Source organism: Antechinus flavipes, chromosome 6 (genome assembly GCF_016432865.1).
Source record: "Antechinus flavipes isolate AdamAnt ecotype Samford, QLD, Australia chromosome 6, AdamAnt_v2, whole genome shotgun sequence".
Taxonomy (NCBI): domain Eukaryota; kingdom Metazoa; phylum Chordata; class Mammalia; order Dasyuromorphia; family Dasyuridae; genus Antechinus; species Antechinus flavipes.
The window spans coordinates 245,883,514-245,895,607 of NC_067403.1; the positions used below are offsets into that span (position 1 = coordinate 245,883,514).

Below are 12,094 nucleotides of genomic sequence, written 5' to 3' on the forward strand. Positions count from 1 at the left end.
GAGTAAATAATGTGGTATAAGTGTGGACATAGCTGACACCAGACCAATAAAGCCTTAAATGTCAAAGTGGGGAGTAAGTATTTTATCTTTGAGGCATTAAGAAGTCACAACAAATCACAGATTAGAAGAATGGATTTATAAGATAATTTTGTCCATTGATTGAAGAATGAATTGGACAGAAAAAGATTAGAAATAAGAAATTCATTTAAAATAACTGCCAGGGATCCAGTTAAGAGTCTATGGATTTAGGCTAAGCAACAGGTAAAAAGCCTACCTATTTTTTAATTATAAATTTGAATTTTCCCCTAGTATTGGCAGTTAATCAGCATTTGATAAGTTCTTATACTTGTAAAAAAATGTTTATTTGTTTCTATGATACATTTATAACCAAGAACAGGGTTGACTTTTAGAAGCCCTATGATAAGGAAAGGGGAAATCATTTACATGGATAATGGCATTAAATACTAGTATAATCATAGTGTGTATAACCTATACTGTTTAGGAGACCATAGAAAAGTTAAAATTAAGTTACTGAATTTGACCTTGGCATTTCCTTTAAACTATTGACCATTTCAGTTGGCTAATATCAAAAAAAAAATGTTAGTTATGAATTATGTAAATCAAAAAATAGTGGGGCGATAACTTTTTCTACTTTTCAATCAAGTATTTTCGTGTTCTTTAGACATGATCTAAACTCACAGGACCCTATGTTTTCAATGTATATATAATGAATCTTAAGTGCTTTAACGTATGTATTTCTTTTGTAGAGGAATTACCAATGATGACTAGTTGGTGAAATAGAGGAAACACTAGGATAATGTTTATAAAAAGATCAAATAATCTAGCTTGACACTAGCTTTAAAAAGAATGAAGGTTATTAGTTTAGAAACTGTGACATCAGGTTTTACAAGGGATAATATTGAAAATTATCCATGTATATGTTTTGAAAATAAAAAGCCTAAAAAAAGAAATTATGACATCTGCTTATAGTGTGGGGTTCATCATAAATTACATCTGAAATTGAGAACTGGGATTTCTTATAATGTAATATCTAGAATTTGAGTTCTTATACAATACCTCATAATCATTATACTAACTGTCAAAAGTCAAGAAAATCCTTTTGTAGTTTGTGAACATCCACCATCAAAAAAGTAATTAGACCTATATGTCACTACCTTCCTCATACAAAGATCATCTCAATCTGTTCTAACCAAGATCTTATGAAAAATCCTGTAGCTATTATGTGTCTGTCCTATAAGATTGCTACCACCTCTTTCCCACTTCCACTATTCCCAGGATCCATTCCATCTTAAGCTTAGCCCAATTGTTTTGGCAGATCCTAATGTCTTTTACTTTCAAGGTAGTTCATGCCTCACTATAACTTAGACTCAACAAACAAACAAACAAACAAAATAACGACTATAATGTTGGCAATTCACTTACCAGCAGCATGGGTTATCCAAAAGATCACTGCAGAATATCGCATGACCTCAAATCTCTGTTATTTCAACTTAGGAAAAAAAATGATTAAATGTGTTGCTAAAAAGAATTATTTATAAGATATTAGTATCTATCCTCTTCTCTATTCTTGGTTTTTGTTTTAGCAACTGTTATTAGTATCCTTCCCATCATTTATGAATTAGCTGTTAGGTTAACAGCTTAGTTGCTTCCCCATTCTTCCCAGATCAAAACTTTCTATCCTCCCTCAATAAAACTAATAGCACAGTCCAATCTTGTGCTGACCCATTTGCTTACATACCTATAAGATTATTTGAACATCCAAAGTCAGTGTGGTTGTGTTTCCTAGTTCTCTAATTCCTACATTTTTATTAAGTACATAGTTAATAGATATTTTAGTTAATAAACATCATTTGACCAATTTTTCTTGGTTGAAACTCTCTTTGGTGATATGCTCTTTGGGTTTGTTGGAAACCCAATTCTTTATGTATTATAGAAGATTGTTCTTTATGTTAATATTCCCATTTATGAGATTATAGTTTTCAAGCTAGGTCATATCTTAAAAAAATATGATTCCAACCCTTTCATTTTAAAAATGAAATATATATATACCTTTTATAAAGTCATATAGATAAGATGTGAATTATTGAGATCTTCTCTTTTATGTGTTCGTAATTCAGATTCAGTACTATTTTTATTGTACTAGAGTTGTTCATTATACTAGAATGCTTGAATATCAGGGGAAAAAATGGTCCAAAACTCTCTCTGAATGTTTTCATTTTTGCCTCTCTGTTTAAATATGCTAGTGAAATATTAATGTTAACTATGTCCTTGTCATTTTAAACCTTCAGAAAAAATATTTTTTTAATTATCATGTTGTCTTAATTCTGATTCCCATAACTACTTATAGTTAAAGTGATACAGATTCCAAACTATTGAAGATATGAAACAATTGATTTGCTCTCCCAAGTCAATTGGAAGATTTTATCTTACCTGAGAAGAACAAGTAGCCAGTTTTCATAAATACACACAGTAGCATTTGAGTGCATGGTCTTATTGATGAATGTGTCCCAAAGGAATTTCATGTTCCTTGTCCTGAAGCTCCTAACTCACTCTGGTGCTGATAAACTAAATGCAACCATAGGGAACATTATGTAAACTGAATTTTAATTGAGGAGCTCCTCTAGGGTGTTGTGGGAACAACAACAAAAAAAAAAAACAAGTCTGCTCCTCATAATCTGAGCAATGTGCCAAAGAATGTTTTTTTAAAGTAAAATTTGCTTTTGGAACATTTCCAATTATTAATAATAATGTTATTTTTAAGAGTCACTTTCTAGTTTCATGAATTTCTTATATAAGTCTAAATTCAACTTTAAAAGCCATCTCGAACACAATTCCTATGGTCAGTCCTTCAATTAAAAACATTTTTGAGGTACCCACTATATGCAAAGAACATGGCTTTGGAATCAAAGGGCCTTGCTTCGAATCCTATAGCCACCATTACCTGCTTGAATTTTATAGCAACTATTCAAAATCTTTTCATTCCTCTTTAAGTTACCCATTGCTTATTCTCCCCCTATCCTGTTAGCTGAAAACTTTGCCTTTAACACCCACCCCACCAAATATTCTCCCTCTTCCTCATTTCATATTACTTTGATCTCACCTCTCATTATCTCTGTCTTCATCTCTGTCTAATCCAAAGAGGTCGCAGCTGCCAAAAGCAAATTGTTCAACCAATGTGACAGTACTTTTTTATTCTGTCTCCTCCAACAACTTGTCACCTCTGTCTGCCTTCTTTTCTTACTTATCTTTAATATCTTCCTTGTTTTCTGGATCTTTCCTTTTGCCTACAAACACATTTATGTCTACACATTTTGAGATAAAAATCATTTATTCAGTAATTTTATTTTGACTTTATATATGTGTCAATATTGCATCTTTGTGGATTTTTTCTGGGTTTACTTTAGATTTTATTATTGAAAAAATATTATTATTATTAAAAAAAAACTTTATACAAAGTTCCCCTATGACTTTTTGTTATTTTTTCCCCATGAGTGCTGTTTCTTTGAGATACACAGGTAGATATGTACACACGTTGTGCATTATATATATATATATATATGTATATATATATATATACACTTATTTTTATTTATATATAATTATGTTTGTAAATAAATATGTATGTATATAATAACATTATAAATAAATAAAATTTATAAAAATATATATTTATATTTCATAACTATATGCTTATATATATGAAAAAAATCAATTGTTTTTCTGCCTTCTATCCTTCCATTCCCACTCCTATATTAGAATAAATGTTTAGTCAAGTAAAACAAGCTTCCATATTTGACTCTATTTTATTTATAAATATATATGTGCATATATATGTATACACATACACATATAAACCTATCACTCTGTTTATATACACATATTTATATATATATATATTTATAAATCAATATGTTTTGATCTGTATTGTGAGTTCTTCATTCTCTGTTAGGAGGTAGATAGCATGTTTCATCATAGATCTCTTGGAATTGTAATTAGTCACTGTATTCATCAACTTTTTAAAAGTTCAACTCTTTTGAAGTTTTTTTTTTTTAATTTTTATAATGTACAATATTTACAATATTACAATAAATTCTCCTTTTTCTTTTAACTTCACTCTGCATCAAGTCAAATAATTTTTCCAAGATTTTCCTAAAACGTCCCTTTTATTTTTTATACTACAATAATATCTATTACATACATATATTCCATAATATTTAAATAAAAGTTAGTGACTATTCAATTGATGGGCCCTCCTTTAGTTTCTAGATTTTAGTCATCACAACATACATTAAAAAAAAAAAAAGTTGCTGTAGATTTTTTTTTTTGGAAGAATTTTCTCAATTGAGACAAATGAGATCTCTTGGGAAGGATTTATTCCTCAGTAGGAGGTAGGTTCTTATGATAAAAATGTATTGACTAAAAAGACCTCTCTCTAGGGAGTAGCTTCACTTTCTAATGGTTCAGATGTAGTTTTTCATATTTTTTAGCTCTTCTTAGAGTATACTATCAATCACCAACCTTCTGCCACACCAAAGAATACATAACAACTTTTACAGGAGTGGAAGGAGTCAAGAAAAGGAGGAATTGATCAAGGAGGGATGTTCTGGGAGAATATTTTTCATAAAGCAATTTTTCATCAAACAATATACAGAATGATAACACATTCCCTGTTCAAACACAAAAAGATATGACCAAATACGTTTCTAATCGTAGGAATCTATTTAGAAAAAATTGCAAGATTGAAATAACCATTAAACAAGACTTCCAGGTGTCTTATCCAAGGACAATAGTTTTTATTGTCATTCAATTGTGTCAAACACTTTGTGATCCTGTAGATCACAGGTTTCAGGAGATTTTCTTGGCAAAAATGTTGGAGTGTCATTTCGTTCTCCAGTGGCTTAAGGCAAACAGAATAAGTGGCTTGCCAGAATCTCACAGCTACAGAATATCTGAGACCACATTTGAAATCAGTTCTTCTTGATTCCAGGCCCAGCATTCTATCCACAGATTGGTATTTAATTTATCAAGAAAGTGATATTTCCCTCTACTTTTTGGCTAAACAAAATGGTTCTTTTTTTTTTTTTTAATTGCTTCATAAAGGCTTAGTAGGAATATCACTGGATCAAAGGATATGCAGAGTCGAAAAAACTTTTGGTTGTTGTCCCCAATGATTTTACAAAATGACTTAATTCACAACTCGGAGAGAATTGTCTGTTAAAGCTCTGGAGTTTTGGAATATTGCCTCATTGTTATAATTTTTTTCACACAGTTACTGTTTCTGTGATTTGTTTCCTAACCTATTTATTATAAGATTGTTGCATTCAGATCTATATTTGACTTTTTTATTTGTTATTTATTATTTTATTTGGGGGGCATGGATTCTAAAGATTATGTAATGTTGTCTTAATATATTAATTTATATCACATATTCATTAAAAATGTAGAAGGCAATGAGGTAGAATACTATGTAAATATACTGTCAGATATGGTAGAACCGTTTATTATTTCTGCTGAGCTGCTTTTTTCTCATTCTTGAGGAACGTATTCTCATGTTTCTGAAGAGAAGTAAAGGAGTTACCCCATTTGAATAGAAAAATAACAAAGGGATAACTAGGAATTAGGTTGATGAAAAAATAAAAATAGTAAATTATCATTGAAAAGCAAACAAATACATATGGTATTGTATTATAAGATGACATCAAGTTGTGACTCTTTAAAGAGTGATTTTCAAGCATCTTTTATATGGTGGCAAATTGAAAGGAGAGTTAAACTTAATGATTTCCAAAGTCTTTTCCAATTCTAATATTCCATGTAACATGCATGTTACTTCTTTTCATTAAAATTCACTAGTTGTTTAAGATAAGAAAATTCTTAATTTTTAAATCACTGTCTTAATTTAATTAAAATAAGTGCATAATTATTATTGCTTAAGGCCTTCTTCAGAGCATCTTTTACCTCCTTATTCCTCAAACTGTAGATTAGGGGATTTAACATGGGAACAATTACTGTATAAAAGACTGAGGCCATCTTATCTGTATCAAGGGAATGGTTTGAGCTCGGCTGTAAATACATAAATATTAAGGTCCCGTAAAAAATGGTGACAGCCATCATGTGTGAGCCACAAGTAGAGAAAGCTTTATGCCTGCCTTCAGCTGATTGCATCTTTAGAATTGCAGAGATAATAAATATATAGGAGACAGAGATCACCATAAGAGACAAAATAAGCATTATTCCCGCACATGCAAAAATCCACATTTGTTTGAAATGGGTATCAGAGCAGGACAGCCTCAAGAGAGGCATATCATCACAGTAGAAATGGTTGATAATATTAGAACCACAGTAGGAGAGGCGGAATGTCAGTATAACATGGTAGAGTGCCACTATGAAACTGTAGATGTAGGGAGCAGCTACAAGCTGAACACAGATTTTTGGAGACATCAGAACCATATAAAGCAAAGGGTTACAAATGGCCATATAGCGATCATAGGCCATGGAAGCTAGCAACAAGCATTCTGCATTCATGAAGTTAATAAAACACCCTAGTTGAGTAGCACATGCATAGAAAGAAATTATATTTTTCTCATATAAGAAATTCCCCAACATCTTAGGTGTGATTGAAGAAGAATAACAGAAATCTACAAATGCCAGGTGACTTAGGAAGAAATACATTGGAGTTTTTAGTCGTGAGTCTATTCTAATGAGTGTGATGAGACCCAAATTGCCCACCACTGTGACCATATAGATAGATAGGAATATTATGAAGAGAGGAATCTTCAGCTCTTTCTTGTCAGTGATGCCCAAGAGGATGAACTCAGTCACCCTAGTGAAATTAATCTCAGCCATTTATTCCATCTGGGAGCCTAAATGAAGGATTAGGAAAAAAAAAAAAGACCAATTAGCCACTCTTTTTCCTCTTGCCTAAATAGTTTTTCTTCATTGCCATCTTCAAGGCTAGCAATACTCAATAATTCAGTGTTGGGTTTTTTGTTTTCTTTTGACCAAATGTTGCTTTACATTAACCATATGAGATAATCAATACAATATTACTTTTCTCTTTGTAAAGCTGAGAACGCTAAGGCTCAGTTGCCCATCTGCGTGCCTATAATGTGTTACTTTTCTCCATACTATCCTGTCTCAGCATAAGAAGTAAAAAGCTTACACATTTTTTATGACAGACATAGTCTGTCATAATTTTTTATTTTTGTCTCCATTGATCTAATTCACCCTGGATTTTTTTTTTTTGGTCATTTACCATATACAAGGCATTTTCCTAGATTCTAGAAATTCAACAAAATGGAAAACTGTTTCCATACAAAAGAAACTTGTACCAAAGTTGAGACTACATTTAAATACTTTAAAAATATAATGAATTTCAATGACATAGAGAACATAATAAGAAAAATTTCCATTGTAAGATTACATCTTAGTTTATTATAATTACTTTAGTAGAACATTAGAAGAAATTCTGTTTTATGCTTTTCTTTGTATTCCCAATATTCTGCATTTTGTCTAGAACATAATATGTTCTTAATAAGTACTTATTGACTAGGTGATTGACTCGTAGAAATATAAGTATTCAAAAAGTTCAAGGAAAGGAGGAAACAAGCATTTATAAAGGGCCTAATATGTGACAGTTACCATGCTAAGTGCTTTAATTTGGGAAATAGTTGATATTAATATCCATTTTATACTTTAGGAAACTTAAATAAACAACTAAATGACTTTCCCAGAGTCACAGAGCTCAAAAATATATAAAGCTTTATTTGAACTCTGGTATTCTGAAATCAGGCCTAACACTCCAATAACTACTCTCTAGTGGAGATAATAGGTTAAAAGGGAAAATTAATGCTTTCTAGTTAAGAAAGAAAACCTATGTGAATAGACAGAGATGAAATATGGAAGGCTTAATTAGGAATTTAGCATATAGTCCCGTTTGATTGGAACACAGAGTACCTGTAAGACAGTAATATGTATTTCTGTTCCTTTATTTATTTTTAAAATGTTTTAATAACTTTATTTTAATGTAATTGTTTTCTGGATAATCTTAAATATTTTAATTTGTATATTCAAAAACATTATCTTGAATCATAGTTCATTGGCTTTATATATATTCCCATCAGAGACCATACCCCAAATAAAAATGTTATGAATCTCTACTCTGAATGCTGGATCTGAATCTAGTTTGAAGGAATTGAAATATTAAGCTAAGTAATTTTTATTTTATGTTATGGGGAGGACAGTTACTGAAGATTCTTTATCAAGACTATAAATGGCATAGTCATATTTGCGTCTTTTGGGAAATATAGTTTTCCATTTTTTTGAATTTAGTGAAAAATGTGACTATAATTTGATTTAAGATCACTCATTAAAACCCCAGAATAAAGAATAAAATTGAATCATAGTAATGCCAGTAATGGAAAACAAAGAAAATGACAGTGAATCTAAATGAAGTTGTAATGTTCTTTCCCATTGAGTTTCTAATGGTTTGTCACAATATTTCAACAAGTAGCAAGTGGTGTGGCAGGATATCAGGTAACCAGAACAGTCATAGTAAATATAGCCTCATCTAGATCTTTAGGGGATCATAAAGTAGCTTGCCTTTTATGACTGATTTATTCCATCAGTTCTATCAAGCCAATATTCAATTCATTATGACTTTAGAGACTGAAGTGAGAGGTTGACTGGATATTTTTTAAACCCAATTACTGGTTGAGACAATTTTTCTACTTTTCAAATGATTTTTTAGAGTACACTACAAAACCAATGACAATAACAGCAATGTCAAAACAAACAAAAAAGAAAGCTATCTTCTCATGATTTTTGGACTCTTGTTCTTAAAGATGAATTAGAATAGCATTTCATTCCAGGAGAAATTCCTGTCTGTTCTGATTAAGTTCTGAGACCTCAACAGGGATGTTATTTTTCTTGCCCAATGAAAGCATATCCTTTCTTAATTCCCATCCTTTAATAGTTCTCAAAATCCTGTTAAGCATCAATGTACTGACTGACCTCACCATCATTTGCATTTAGTGTATATGATTGTATATTAAGCAAAACAGTGAGAAAATCAAATTTGTTCCATTTCTCAATCAATTCTATTTTGTAATTGATTTTCCCCCCATGTATTTTGTATAACTTCCAAAATCTCTCTCTTTGACTCTGAAATGAGAAATTTCTAGCTTCAGAATTTCAGCCTTTGTCTCTAAACTTTTGTCCCATAACTCACCTTAATTCAAATCTTGTAGGAACTTGTAGGATTAATTCAAAAAATATATATCACTTCTACACATCTTACTGTCTTACATGCATAGGGGAGGTCTTTTATCTCACTCACAAGCCTGCATGCCGTGCCAGAAAATCTGTTATCTCTGTTCTGCTAACAAGCCCCGCAGGATGCAGATGGGCTCCATAATCAGACAGCATTTCTTAAGGACAAGGAAAGGGTTCTTGCCCTGTATTACTGTATTCTGAATTTCTAGCCAATTATACTGTTTTCCCCACATATGATGCTTGAGGCTTTTTAGCAAATCATGTTTTCCCCAGCTAAGATCCTGCCTTCTAATTTTTGGATACCTCTCCTTTTATCCATAAAAATTATTTGTCCACATTCTGGATATTTCTTTTCTTTTCTTTTTCCTTTTCTTTTCTTTTTTTTTGGGGGGGTATGGAGGAGCTTAAGACTCCTTTTTACTTATAACTGATACCTCCCTTTACTAATACATTATACATGATTGGAACTTTGTGCCTCAGGTTACATTAATTTCAATTATGACAACAGAAAAAGCCCTTTTAAGGCTAAGCTAATATACTTACAAGCAAAATGGTTCTATTAATGACAGCTCTTCTCAATTGGTTCATTGTGCTTACCAGATAATCACTTGTTTTTTGCCTTGACCTCAGCCTAGGGTTATCATAGCCATCAAGTCTTAGGAAACAAAAGAAGAAAGAAAACTATCTTACTAGTGATGAAATATTTTCAATATACTACTTTCAGGAAAAATATTCCTTCCTCTCTTCATGATTCTTGTTTAAATGTCTTTTTTAAGCTAGTTTCCTCACCATTTATAAATATTACTCATTGATTTTTTTTTTCTCCCAAAAATCCCTAATGTGGAAATATTTTATATAACTATGTACTTAAGCTGTATAAATTGCTATCTGCCTCAAGGAAGCCCTGAGGAAGATAGAATCTGGAACTTAAAATTTAACAGCAAATGTTAATTTTCTCTTACGTATAATTGGGTAAAAACATTCAAAATAAATGTTACTCATCTGAAGTCATTTGAAGAAAGCTTTTCTTAATACATTATCATTGTTCTTTCCAATTTATCAAATTTCTTCCTCTCCCTTAATTTTGCTGAGGTTAAAGAAACCTAATCTTCTTATGTAGCACAGAGACCAATATTTCAAGTAAATCAAATAAATTAAAGAGATTTCTAGAAGTAAAACCAGAAAGAATTGTCTTATGTCCTCACAAGAAAAGGCGTCTCCATCCCACAAGCAGTTAGGCAAGGAGAGGTGAGGAGAGTTAACAGACAAGAATTACATAAGGGCTTGGGATAACATTCCCTATGATCTGGATCTTTACCCTGATTAGCCAGCACAAATGATCTCATATTCTAAGTCATAAAAGAGGAAAAACTTTCAACCCAACCACATTTTAAGGATTATTAAATTATCTTAGATGGGTGTTTCACTACTAATGTGGCGCCAATTTAGTTTCCCAAAAAAAAAAAGTTTTCATCCTTTTAAATCATGTGATCTCTGGAAAAAGAAACCTGTCCCTGAGGCACAATTGACCTTCACTCAATTATTACAACCCTGTCTCCATCTTGTGAGAGAGCTTTCACAGTTCACTTCATTCATTTTGATGAAAGTTCTAATACCAGAATACAATATAATCATGTTAACTAATTCATTGATCATTAATTCTTCGCTAGCCACACATTTGGCATGTGCTTGTTAATAACTAGCAACTGACACTGTATGTAATCAAAACTTTTTCTCACCTTTATCTATAAACATTTCTCTGAGAATTCATCAAAGACTCCAGTATTTCATATACTATCTAAAATTCTTAATTTATATAATATTCCTAGTTATCAAATATAGATTTAGAGCTGGAAAAGTCCTCAGAAGTGTAGTAATCAATCCTTTAATTTAACAAAAGTAGAAATTTGAGCCTCCCAGTAATTGAAATAAGATGTCAGGAACACTATTCCAGTGGGCTTTCCACTGTCCCATCCTACCTTTTTCAAATTATAAGAAGTTAATACACCATTCTTTTATCATAATTTTTAAATGTATCTGTTTCAAAAGTCTATTCAGATTTTCAATTATTAACATGGAATTTTTTCTGCTTTGTTCTTATAGATTTTGAAAGTAATAATATCATGTTCATTTTAAAAAATTAACAACTATTGAAATGGTACCTCAGTTATTTAACTAACTTAATTGTATGCTTAAAATATTAATCAGTTTGTCAAAGTTTACAAACCACCTGAAATACTGTTACCTACCTACCATAAGGAAACAGTTTTCTCCTTACAAATTTTTTGGCACAATAATCAAATACAAGGTTTTATTGATGTCTATGTCCCAAAAGGGTAATTGTCATATATCCCCAAAGAGCATGACTCATTCAGTTTTTAAGAAAGAAATTAACTGCAAACTCCCTGGGGAACTCAAAGTAGACTATATGTTAATTTAGAAGCTACTTTGAGTTCCTTCAAGACAGCAGTCCTAAAGCTGTTTCTCACTGGAAAAAGAGCATAATGGAAAGAAGCAATTGGACTTTAAAACTTATGAGATTTTTTTTTCATTCTTTCAAATAAGTGTTCCATATTTTTGCTAGTGCAAATAAAAAATACCTGCAAAGATAGTTTTCAACATTCACCCTTACAAAACCTTGTGCTTCAAATTTTTCTCCCTCCCTTTCCCTTAGTCCCCTCTCCTAGACAGCAAGCAATCCAATGTATGTCAAACATATGCAATCCTTCTACACCTTTTTCTATATTTATCATGCTACAAAAGAAAAATCACATAAAGTGAGAAAGAAAAAAAAGGAAGCAAA

General features: G+C 31.3%; 1 protein-coding gene across 1 annotated transcript; it reads right to left on the reverse strand.

Annotated features, from left to right (window-relative positions):
- Positions 1-5,904: 5,904 nt before the first annotated feature.
- Positions 5,905-6,873, reverse strand: LOC127540126 (olfactory receptor 8U9-like). The gene is given in 1 exon segment (XM_051964698.1): positions 5,905-6,873. A coding segment is annotated over 1 exon segment (969 nt).
- Between the last annotated feature and the right edge of the window lie 5,221 nt (positions 6,874-12,094).